This window comes from Ptiloglossa arizonensis, unplaced genomic scaffold (genome assembly GCF_051014685.1).
Source record: "Ptiloglossa arizonensis isolate GNS036 unplaced genomic scaffold, iyPtiAriz1_principal scaffold0393, whole genome shotgun sequence".
Classification (NCBI taxonomy): domain Eukaryota; kingdom Metazoa; phylum Arthropoda; class Insecta; order Hymenoptera; family Colletidae; genus Ptiloglossa; species Ptiloglossa arizonensis.
In genome coordinates, this window is record NW_027478763.1 from 180,242 (window position 1) to 195,379 (window position 15,138).

At 31.8% G+C, this 15,138-nt stretch overlaps 1 protein-coding gene across 1 annotated transcript; it reads left to right on the plus strand.

Moving 5' to 3' along the window:
• Nucleotides 1-354: 354 nt before the first annotated feature.
• On the plus strand, nucleotides 355-1,607 carry LOC143154653 (protein GVQW3-like). The gene is made up of 2 exons (XM_076326615.1): nucleotides 355-931; nucleotides 1,349-1,607. The coding sequence occupies exons 1-2, from the start codon at nucleotides 532-534 to the stop codon at nucleotides 1,591-1,593; spliced, it is 645 nt and encodes a 214-aa protein (XP_076182730.1). The 5' UTR covers nucleotides 355-531; the 3' UTR covers nucleotides 1,594-1,607.
• Nucleotides 1,608-15,138: the final 13,531 nt, after the last annotated feature.

Genomic DNA, 15,138 nt, shown 5'->3' on the forward strand with positions numbered 1-15,138 from the left:
ACGTATAACGCATAACGTATAACGCATAACGTATAACGTATAACGTATAACGTATAACGTATAACGTATAACGTAAACGTATAACGTAAACGTATAACGTATATCGTATAACGTATAACGTATAACGTATAACGTATAACGAATAACGTATAACGTATAACGTATAACGTATGACGTATCACGTATAAGGTATGACCAATGACGCATAACGTATAGCGTATAACGCATAACGTATAACGTATAACGTATAACGTATAACGTATAACGTATAACCTATAACGTATAACGTATAACGTATAACGTATAACGTATAACGTATAACGTACGAGGTTTGTTCAAAAAGTATCGCGAATTTTGAATTTTCGCGGGTTACGTATATTCGAATTTCGATCTTTTTGTGGCTTTATGTTGGTACTCATGTCTCTCACTTATGCCGACAAGCTCGGCCATTTTGAATGTTCACTTAATGGTTGACAGCTGCTTTGCTTGCACGTGTTTTGGATCGTCTTCGATTTTTACCTATTAAGAAAAATGGATCAAAGAACCTGTATCAAATTTTGTGTGAAAAACGAAATTAAGTGCGCGGATGCATTCCGAATGTTGACTGTGCCATACGGAGAAGCTACCTTGGACCGAAGCAACGTTTATCGGTGGTACAAAATGTTCTCAGAAGGCCGAGAAGATGGGAACGACAAAGAGCGTGCCGGACGCCCGAGCACTTCAACAACAGACGAAAAAATTAATGAAGTGGAGAAAATGATATTGGCCAATCGTCGAATCACCGTTAGAGAAGTTGCTGAGGACCTAAACATATCGATTGGCTCGTGCCATTCGATTTTTATCAATGATTTGGGCATGAGACGGGTCGCCGCGAAATTCGTACCAAAATTGCTCAATTGCGACCAAAAACAGCTTCGCATGAACATTGCTAATGAGATGTTGGACTCTGTCCGCGACGACCCAAATTTGCTCCAGAGGGTCATAACTGGTGACGAATCGTGGGTTTATGGTTATGACGTGGAAACCAAAGCTCAATCATCTCAATGGAAGCTGCCACACGAACCAAGACCGAAAAAAGCGCGCCAAGTTCGGTCGAATGTGAAAGTTTTGCTGACAGTTTTCTTCGATTGCAGGGGCGTGGTGCATCATGAGTACTTGCCACAGGGTAGAACGGTCAATAAAGAATATTACCTGCAAGTTATGCGCAATTTGCGCGAAGCAATCCGCCAGAAACGCCCGGATTTGTGGAAGAACAAAAATTGGCTTTTGCACCACGATAACGCCCCTGCTCACACATCCTTGCTTGTGCGCGACTTTTTGGCCAAAAACAACACACTAATGATGCCGCAGCCACCGTATTCCCCAGATCTGGCCCCCTGCGACTTTTTCTTGTTCCCTAAACTGAAGAGGCCCATGAAAGAACGACGTTACGCTACGCTTGACGAGATAAAGACGGCATCGAAGGAGGAGCTGAAAAGGATACAAAAAAATGATTTTTTGAAGTGCTTCGAAGATTGGAAAAACCGTTGGCACAAGTGTATAATATCTCATGGGGATTACTTTGAAGGGGACAAAATAGATATTCATGAATAAATAAATAATTTTTGAAAAAACACAAAATTCGCGATACTTTTTGAACACACCTCGTATAACGTATAACGTATAACGTATAACGTATAACGTATAACGTATAACGTATAACGTATAACGTATAACGTATAACGTATAACGTATAACGTATAACGTATAACGTATAACGTATAACGTATAACGTATAACGTATAACGTATAACGTATAACGTATAACGTATAACGTATAACGTATAACGTATAACGTATAACGTATAACGTATAACGTATAACGTATAACGTATAACGTATAACGTATAACGTATAACGTATAACGTATAACGTATAACGTATAACGTATAACGTATAACGTATAACGTATAACGTATAACGTATAACGTATAACGTATAACGTATAACGTATAACGTATAACGTATAACGTATAACGTATAACGTATAACGTATAACGTATAACGTATAACGTATAACGTATAACGTATAACGTATAACGTATAACGTGTAACGTATAACGTATGACGTATCACGTATAAGGTATGACCTATAACGCATAACGTGTAACGTATAACGTATAACGTATAACGTATAACGTATAACGTATAACGTATAACGTATAACGTATAACGTATAACGTATAACGTATATCGTATAACGTATAACGTATAACGTATAACGTATAACGTATAACGTATAACGTATAACATATAACGTATAACGTATAACGTATAACGAATAACGTATAACGTATAACGTATAACGTCTAACGTATAATGTATAACGTATAACGTATAACGTATAACGTAAAACGTATAACGTATAACGTATAACGTATAACGTATGACGTATAACGTATAACGTATAACGTAAACGTATAACGTATATCGTATAACGTATAACGTATAACGTATAACGTATAACGAATAACGTATAACGTATAACGTATAACGTATAACGTATGACATTATCACGTATAAGGTATGACCTATGACGCATAACGTATAGCGTATAACGCATAACGTATAACGTATAACGTATAACGTATAACGTATAACGTATAACGTATAACGTGTAACGTATAACGTATAACGTATAACGTATAACGTATAACGTATAACGTATAACGTATAACGTATAACGTATAACGTATAACGTATAACGTATAACGTATAACGTATAACGTATAACGTATAACGTATAACGTATAACGTGTAACGTATAACGTATAACGTATAACATATAACGTATAACGTATAACGTATAACGTATAACGTATAAAGTATAACGTATAACGTATAACGTATATCCTATAACGCATAACGTATAACGCACAACGTATAACTTATAACGTATAACGTATAACGTATAACGTATAACGTATAACGTATAACGTATAACGTTTAACGTATAACGTATAACGTATAACGTATAACGTATAACGTATAACGTATAACGTATAACGTATAACGTATAACGTATAACGTATAACGTATAACGTATAACGTATAACGTATAACGTATAACGTATAACGTATAACGTATAACGTATAACGTACAACGTATAACGTACAAGGTATCACGTATAACGTATATCCTATAACGCATAATGTATATCCTATAACGCATAACGTATAGCGTATAACGCATAAGGTATACCGTATAACGTATAACGTATAACGTATAACGTATAACGTATAACGTGTAACGTATAACGTATATCCTATAACGCATAACGTATAACGCACAACGTATAACGTATAACGTATAACGTATAACGTATAACGTATAACGTATAACGTATAACGTATAACGTATAACGTATAACGTATAACGTACAACGTATAACGTACAAGGTATCACGTATAACGTATATCCTATAACGCATAATGTATATCCTATAACGCATAACGTATAGCGTATAACGCATAACGTATACCGTATAACGTATAACGTATAACGTATAACGTATAACGCATAACGTATAACGTATACCGTATAACGTATAACGTCAAACGTATAACGTATAACGTATAACGTATAACGTATAACGCATAACGTATAACGTATAACGTATAACGTACAACGTATAACGTACAAGGTATCACGTATAACGTATATCCTATAACGCATAATGTATATCCTATAACGCATAACGTATAGCGTATAACGCATAACGTATAACGTATAACGTATAACGTATAACGTATAACGTATAACGCATAACGTATAACGCATAACGTATAACGTATAACGTGTAACGTATAACGTATGACGTATCACGTATAAGGTATGACCTATAACGCATAACGTGTAACGTATAACGTATAACGTATAACGTATAACGTATAACGTATAACGTATAACGTATAACGTATAACGTATAACGTATAACGTATAACGTATAACGTATAACGTATAACGTATAACGTATAACGTATAACGTATAACGTATAACGTATAACGTATAACGTATAACGTATAACGTATAACGTATAACGTATAACGTATAACGTATAACGTATAACGTATAACGTATAACGTATAACGTACATCGTATAACGTATAACGTATAACGTATAACGTATAACGTAGAACGTTTAACGTATAACGTATAACGTATAACGTATAACGTATAACGTATAACGTATAACGTATAACGTATAACGTTTAACGTATAACGTATAACGTATAACGTATAACGTATAACGTATAACGTATGACGTATAACGTTTAACGTATAACGTATAACGTATAACGTATAACTTTAAACGTATAACGTGTAACGTATAACGTATATCCTATAACGCATAACGTATAGCGTATAACGCATAACGTATAACGTATAACGTATAACGTATAACGTATAACGTATAACGTATAACGTATAACGTATAACGTATAACGTATAACGTATAACGTATAACGAATACCGTAAAACGTAAAACGTATTACATATTACGCATAACGAGTAACGTATAACGTATAACGTATAACGTATAACGTATGACGTATAACGTATAACGTATAACGTATAACGTATAACGTATAACGAATAACGTATAACGTATAACGTATAACGTATAACGTATAATGTATAACGTATAACGTATAACGTATAACGTAAAACGTATAACGTATAACGTATAACGTATAACGTATAACGTGTAACGTATAACGTATGACGTATAACGTATAACGTATATCCAAAAACGCATAACGTATAACGTATAACGTATATCGTATAACGTATAACGTTTAACGCATAACGTACAAAGTATAACGTATAACGTATAACGTATAACGTATTACGTATTACGTATAACATATAACGTCTAACGTATAACGTATAACGTATAACGTATAACGTGTAACGTATAACGTATAACGTATAACGTATAACGTATAACGTATAACGTATAACGTATAACGTATAACGTATAACGTATAACGTATAACGTATAACGTATGACGTATAACGTATAACGTATAACGTACAACGTATAACGTATAACGTACAACGTACAACGTAGAACGTACAACGTATAACGTATAACGTATAACGTATAACGTATAACGTAGAACGTTTAACGTATAACGCTTAACGTATAACGTATAACGTATAACGTATAACGTATAACGTATAACGTTTAACGTATAACGTATAACGTATAACGTATAACGTATAACGTATGACGTATAACGTTTAACGTATAACGTATAACGTATAACGTATAACGTATAACGTATAACGTATAACGTATGACGTATAACGTATAACGTATAACGTATAACGAATAACGTATAACGTATAACGTATAACGTATGACGTATCACGTATAAGGTATGACCTATGACGCATAACGTATAGGGTATAACGCATAACGTATAACGTATAACGTATAACGTATAACGTATAACGTATAACGTATAACGTATAACGTATAACGTATAACGTATAACGTATAACGTATAACGTAAAACGTATAACGTATAACGATAACGTATAACGTATAACGTATAACGTATAACGTATAACGTATAACGTATAACGTATAACGTATAACGTACAACGTATAACGTACAACGTATAACGTACAACGTATAACGTATAACGTATAACGTATAACGTATAACGTATAACGTATAACGTATAACGTATAACGTATAACGTATATCCAAAAACGCATAACGTATAACGTATAACGTATATCGTATAACGTTTAACGTTTAACGCATAACGTACAAAGTATAACGTATAACGTATAACGCATAACGTATATCGTATAACGTATAACGTATAACGTATACCGTATAACGTATAACGTATAACGTATAACGTATAACGTATAACGTATAACGTATAACGTATAACGTATAACGTATAACGTATAACGTATAACGTATAACGTATAACGTATAACGTATAACGTATAACGTATAACGTATAACGTATAACGTATATCGTATAACGTTTAACGTTTAACGCATAACGTACAAAGTATAACGTTTAACGCATAACGTACAAAGTATAACGTATAACGTATAACGCATAACGTATATCGTATAACGTATAACGTATAACGTATACCGTATAACGTATAACGTATAACGTATAACGTATAACGTATAACGTATAACGTATAACGTATAACGTATAACGTATAACGTATAACGTATAACGTATAACGTATAACGTATAACGTACAACGTATAACGTACAAGGTATCACGTATAACGTATATCCTATAACGCATAATGTATATCCTATAACGCATAACGTATAGCGTATAACGCATAACGTATACCGTATAACGTATAACGTATAACGTATAACGTATAACGCATAACGTATAACGTATACCGTATAACGTATAACGTCAAACGTATAACGTATAACGTATAACGTATAACGTATAACGCATAACGTATAACGTATAACGTATAACGTACAACGTATAACGTACAAGGTATCACGTATAACGTATATCCTATAACGCATAATGTATATCCTATAACGCATAACGTATAGCGTATAACGCATAACGTATAACGTATAACGTATAACGTATAACGTATAACGTATAACGCATAACGTATAACGCATAACGTATAACGTATAACGTGTAACGTATAACGTATGACGTATCACGTATAAGGTATGACCTATAACGCATAACGTGTAACGTATAACGTATAACGTATAACGTATAACGTATAACGTATAACGTATAACGTATAACGTATAACGTATAACGTATAACGTATAACGTATAACGTATAACGTATAACGTATAACGTATAACGTATAACGTATAACGTATAACGTATAACGTATAACGTATAACGTATAACGTATAACGTATAACGTATAACGTATAACGTATAACGTATAACGTATAACGTATAACGTACAACGTATAACGTATAACGTATAACGTATAACGTATAACGTAGAACGTTTAACGTATAACGTATAACGTATAACGTATAACGTATAACGTATAACGTATAACGTATAACGTTTAACGTATAACGTATAACGTATAACGTATAACGTATAACGTATAACGTATGACGTATAACGTTTAACGTATAACGTATAACGTATAACGTATAACGTATAACGTATAACGTATAACGTATAACATATAACGTATAACGTATAACGTATAACGTATAACGTATAACGTTTAACGTATAACGTATAACGTATAACGTATATCGTATAACGTATAACGTATAACGTATGACGTATAACGTTTAACGTATAACGTATAACGTATAACGTATAACGTATAACGTATATCCTATAACGCATAACGTATAACGTATAACGTATATCGTATAACGTATAACGTTTAACGCATAACGTACAACGTATAACGTATAACGTATAACGCATAACGTATATCGTATAACGTATAACGTATAACGTATAACGTATAACGTATAACGTATAACGTATAACGTGTAACGTATAACGTATAACGTATAACGTATTACGTATTACGTATAACCTATAACGTCTAACGTATAACGTATAACGTATAACGTATAACGTATAACGTGTAACGTATAACGTATAACGTATAACGTATAACGTATAACGTATAACGTATAACGTATAACGTATAACGTATAACGTATAACGTATAACGTATAACGTATGACGTATAACGTATAACGTATAACGTACAACGTATAACGTACAACGTACAACGTAGAACGTACAACGTATAACGTATAACGTATAACGTATAACGTATAACGTAGAACGTTTAACGTATAACGTATAACGTATAACGTATAACGTATAACGTATGACGTATAACGTATAACGTATAACGTACAACGTATAACGTATAACGTACAACGTACAACGTAGAACGTACAACGTATAACGTATAACGTATAACGTATAACGTATAACGTAGAACGTTTAACGTATAACGCTTAACGTATAACGTATAACGTATAACGTATAACGTATAACGTATAACGTTTAACGTATAACGTATAACGTATAACGTATAACGTATAACGTATGACGTATAACGTTTAACGTATAACGTATAACGTATAACGTATAACGTATAACGTATAACGTATAACGTATGACGTATAACGTATAACGTATAACGTATAACGAATAACGTATAACGTATAACGTATAACGTATAACGTATAACGTATAACGTATAACGTATAACGTATAACGTATAACGTATAACGTATAACGTATAACGTATAACCTATAACGTATAACGTATAACGTATAACGTATAACGTATAACGTATAACGTATAACGTATAACGTATATCCAAAAACGCATAACGTATAACGTATAACGTATATCGTATAACGTTTAACGTTTAACGCATAACGTACAAAGTATAACGTATAACGTATAACGCATAACGTATATCGTATAACGTATAACGTATAACGTATACCGTATAACGTATAACGTATAACGTATAACGTATAACGTATAACGTATAACGTATAACGTATAACGTATAACGTATAACGTATAACATATAACGTATAACGTATAACGTATAACGTATAACGTATAACGTATAACGCATAACGTATAACGCATAACGTATAACGTATAACGTGAAACGTATAACGTATGACGTATAACGTATAACGTATAACGTGTAACGTATAACGTATAACGTATAACGTATTACGTATTACGTATAACCTATAACGTCTAACGTATAACGTATAACGTATAACGTATAACGTATAACGTGTAACGTATAACGTATAACGTATAACGTATAACGTATAACGTATAACGTATAACGTATAACGTATAACGTATAACGTATAACGTATAACGTATAACGTATAACGTATGACGTATAACGTATAACGTATAACGTACAACGTATAACGTACAACGTACAACGTAGAACGTACAACGTATAACGTATAACGTATAACGTATAACGTATAACGTAGAACGTTTAACGTATAACGTATAACGTATAACGTATAACGTATAACGTATAACGTATAACGTATAACGTATAACGTTTAACGTATAACGTATAACGTATAACGTATAACGTATAACGTATGACGTATAACGTTTAACGTATAACGTATAACGTATAACGTATAACGTATAACGTATATCCTATAACGCATAACGTATAACGTATAACGTATATCGTATAACGTATAACGTTTAACGCATAACGTACAACGTATAACGTATAACGTATAACGCATAACGTATATCGTATAACGTATAACGTATAACGTATAACGTATAACGTATAACGTATAACGTATAACGTGTAACGTATAACGTATAACGTATAACGTATTACGTATTACGTATAACCTATAACGTCTAACGTATAACGTATAACGTATATCGTATAACGTATAACGTGTAACGTATAACGTATAACGTATAACGTATAACGTATAACGTATAACGTATAACGTATAACGTATAACGTATAACGTATAACGTATAACGTATAACGTATGACGTATAACGTATAACGTATAACGTACAACGTATAACGTACAACGTACAACGTAGAACGTACAACGTATAACGTATAACGTATAACGTATAACGTATAACGTAGAACGTTTAACGTATAACGTATAACGTATAACGTATAACGTATAACGTATAACGTATAACGTATAACGTATAACGTTTAACGTATAACGTATAACGTATAACGTATAACGTATAACGTATGACGTATAACGTTTAACGTATAACGTATAACGTATAACGTATAACGTATAACGTATAACGTATAACGTATAACGTATAACGTATAACGTATAACGTATAACGTATAACGAATAACGTATAACGTATAACGTATAACGTATGACGTATCACGTATAAGGTATGACCAATGACGCATAACGTATAGCGTATAACGCATAACGTATAACGTATACCGTATAACGTATAACGTATAACGTATAACGTATAACGTATAACGTATAACGTATAACGTAAAACGTATAACGTATAACGTATAACGTATAACGTATAACGTATAACGTATAACGTATAACGTATAACGTATAACGTATAACGTGTAACGTATAACGTATAACGTATAACGTATAACGTATAACGTATAACGTATAACGTATAACGTATAACGTATAACGTATAACGTATAACGTATAACGTATAACGTATAACGTATAACGTATAACGTATAACGTATAACGTATAACGTATAACGTATAACGTATAACGTATAACGTATAACGTATAACGTATAACGTATAACCTATAACGTATAACGTATAACGTATAACGTATAACGTATAACGTATAACGTATAACGTATATCCTAAAACGCATAACGTATAACGTATAACGTATATCGTATAACGTATAACGTTTAACGCATAACGTACAAAGTATAACGTATAACGTATAACGCATAACGTATATCGTATAACGTATAACGTATAACGTATACCGTATAACGTATAACGTATAACGTATAACGTATAACGTATAACGTATAACGTATAACGTATAACGTATAACGTATAACGTATAACATATAACGTATAACGTATAACGTATAACGTATAACGTATAACGTATAACGCATAACGTATAACGCATAACGTATAACGTATAACGTGAAACGTATAACGTATGACGTATCACGTATAAGGTATGACCTATAACGCATAACGTATAACGAATACCGTAAAACGAAAAACGTATTACATATTACGCATAACGAGTAACGTATAACGTATAACGTACAACGTATAACGTATAACGTATAACGTATAACGCATAACGTATAACGCATCACGTACAACGTATAACGTATAGCGTATAGCGTATAACGTATAACGTATAACGTATAAAGTATAATGTATAACATTTAACGTATAACGAATAACGTATAACGTATAACGTATAACGTATAACGTATAACGTATAACGTATAACGTATGACGTATAACGTATAACGTATAACGTATAATGTATAACTTATAACGTATAACGTATAACGTATAACATGTAACGTATAGCGTGTAACGTATAACGTATTACGTATTACGTATAACCTATAACGTCTAACGTAAAACGTATAACGTATAACGCATAACGTAAAACGTATAACGTACTACGTTTAGCCTGTAACGTCCAACGTATAACGTATAACGTATAACGTATTACATATTACATATAACGTATAACGTACAACGTATAACGAATAACATATAACGTCTAACGTTTAACGCATAACGTACAACGTATAACGTATAACGTATAACGTATAACGTATAACCTATAACGTATAACGTATAACGTATAACGTGTAACGTATAACGTATAACGTATAACGTATAACGTATAACGTATAACGTATAACCTATAACGTATAACGTATAACGTATAACGTATAACGTATAACGTATAACGTATAACGTATAACGTATATCCTATAACGCATAACGTATAACGTATAACGTATATCGTATAACGTATAACGTTTAACGCATAACGTACAACGTATAACGTATAACGTATAACGCATAACGTATATCGTATAACGTATAACGTATAACGTATACCGTATAACGTATAACGTATAACGTATAACGTATAACGTATAACGTATAACGTATAACGTATAACGTATAACGTATAACGTATAACGTATAACATATAACGTATAACGTATAACGTATAACGTATAACGTATAACGTTTAACGTATAACGTATAACGTATAACGTATATCGTATAACGTATAACGTATAACGTATGACGTATAACGTTTAACGTATAACGTATAACGTATAACGTATAACGTATAACGTATATCCTATAACGCATAACGTATAACGTATAACGTATATCGTATAACGTATAACGTTTAACGCATAACGTACAACGTATAACGTATAACGTATAACGCATAACGTATATCGTATAACGTATAACGTATAACGTATAACGTATAACGTATAACGTATAACGTATAACGTGTAACGTATAACGTATAACGTATAACGTATTACGTATTACGTATAACCTATAACGTCTAACGTATAACGTATAACGTATAACGTATAACGTATAACGTGTAACGTATAACGTATAACGTATAACGTATAACGTATAACGTATAACGTATAACGTATAACGTATAACGTATAACGTATAACGTATAACGTATAACGTATGACGTATAACGTATAACGTATAACGTACAACGTATAACGTACAACGTACAACGTAGAACGTACAACGTATAACGTATAACGTATAACGTATAACGTATAACGTAGAACGTTTAACGTATAACGTATAACGTATAACGTATAACGTATAACGTATAACGTATAACGTATAACGTATAACGTATAACGTTTAACGTATAACGTATAACGTATAACGTATAACGTATAACGTATGACGTATAACGTTTAACGTATAACGTATAACGTATAACGTATAACGTATAACGTATAACGTATAACGTATAACGTATAACGTATAACGTATAACGTATAACGTATAACGAATAACGTATAACGTATAACGTATAACGTATGACGTATCACGTATAAGGTATGACCTATGACGCATAACGTATAGCGTATAACGCATAACGTATAACGTATACCGTATAACGTATAACGTATAACGTATAACGTATAACGTATAACGTATAACGTAAAACGTATAACGTATAACGTATAACGTATAACGTATAACGTATAACGTATAACGTATAACGTATAACGTATAACGTATAACGTGTAACGTATAACGTATAACGTATAACGTATAACGTATAACGTATAACGTATAACGTATAACGTATAACGTATAACGTATAACGTATAACGTATAACGTATAACGTATAACGTATAACGTATAACGTATAACGCATAACGTATAACGCATAACGTATAACGTATAACGTGAAACGTATAACGTATGACGTATCACGTATAAGGTATGACCTATAACGCATAACGTATAACGAATACCGTAAAACGAAAAACGTATTACATATTACGCATAACGAGTAACGTATAACGTATAACGTACAACGTATAACGTATAACGTATAACGTATAACGCATAACGTATAACGCATCACGTACAACGTATAACGTATAGCGTATAGCGTATAGCGTATAACGTATAACGTATAACGTATAAAGTATAATGTATAACATTTAACGTATAACGAATAACGTATAACGTATAACGTATAACGTATAACGTATAACGTATAACGTATAACGTATGACGTATAACGTATAACGTATAACGTATAATGTATAACTTATAACGTATAACGTATAACGTATAACATGTAACGTATAGCGTGTAACGTATAACGTATTACGTATTACGTATAACCTATAACGTCTAACGTAAAACGTATAACGTATAACGCATAACGTAAAACGTATAACGTACTACGTTTAGCCTGTAACGTCCAACGTATAACGTATAACGTATAACGTATTACATATTACATATAACGTATAACGTACAACGTATAACGAATAACATATAACGTCTAACGTTTAACGCATAACGTACAACGTATAACGTATAACGTATGACGTATAACGTATAACCTATAACGTATAACGTATAACGTATAACGTATAACGTATAACGTATAACGTATAACGTATAACGTATAACGTATAACGTATAACCTATAACGTATAACGTATAACGTATAACGTATAACGTATAACGTATAACGTATAACGTATAACGTATATCCTATAACGCATAACGTATAACGTATAACGTATATCGTATAACGTATAACGTTTAACGCATAACGTACAACGTATAACGTATAACGTATAACGCATAACGTATATCGTATAACGTATAACGTATAACGTATACCGTATAACGTATAACGTATAACGAATAACGTATAACGTATAACGTATAACGTATAACGTATAACGTATAACGTATAACGTATAACGTATAACATATAACGTATAACGTATAACGTATAACGTATAACGTATAACGTATAACGTATAACGTTTAACGTATAACGTATAACGTATAACGTATATCGTATAACGTATAACGTATAACGTATAACGTATAACGTATAACGTATAACATATAACGCATAACGTATAACGTATACCGTATAACGTATAACGTCAAACGTATAACGTATAACGTATAACGTATAACGTATAACGCATAACGTATAACGTATAACGTATAACGCATAACGTATAACGTATAACGAATAACGTATAACGTATAACGTATAACGTATAACGTATAACGTATAACGTATAACGTATAACGTATAACGTATAACGTATAACGTATAACGTATAACGTATAACGCATAACGTATAACGTATAACGTATAACGTATAACGTATAACGTATAACGTATAACGTATAACGTATAACGTATAACGTATAACATATAACGTATAACGTATAACGTATAACGTATAACGTATAACGTATAAAGTATAACGTATAACGTATAACGTATAACGTGTAACGTATAACGTATATCCTATAACGCATAACGTATAGCGTATAACGCATAACGTATAACGTATAACGTATAACGTATAACGTATAACGTATAACGTATAACGTATAACGTATAACGTATAACGTATAACGTATAACGTATAACGAATACCGTAAAACGTAAAACGTATTACATATTACGCATAACGAGTAACGTATAACGTATAACGTATAACGTATAACGTATAACGTATAACGTATAACGTATAACGTATAACGTATAACGTATAACGTATAACGTATAACATATAACGTATAACGTATAACGTATAACGTATAACGTATGACGTATAACGTATAACGTATAACGTATAACGTATAACGTATAACGTATAACGTATAACGTATAACGTATAACGTATAACCTATAACGTATAACGTATAACGTATAACGTATAACGTATAACGTATAACGTATAACGTATATCCAAAAACGCATAACGTATAACGTAT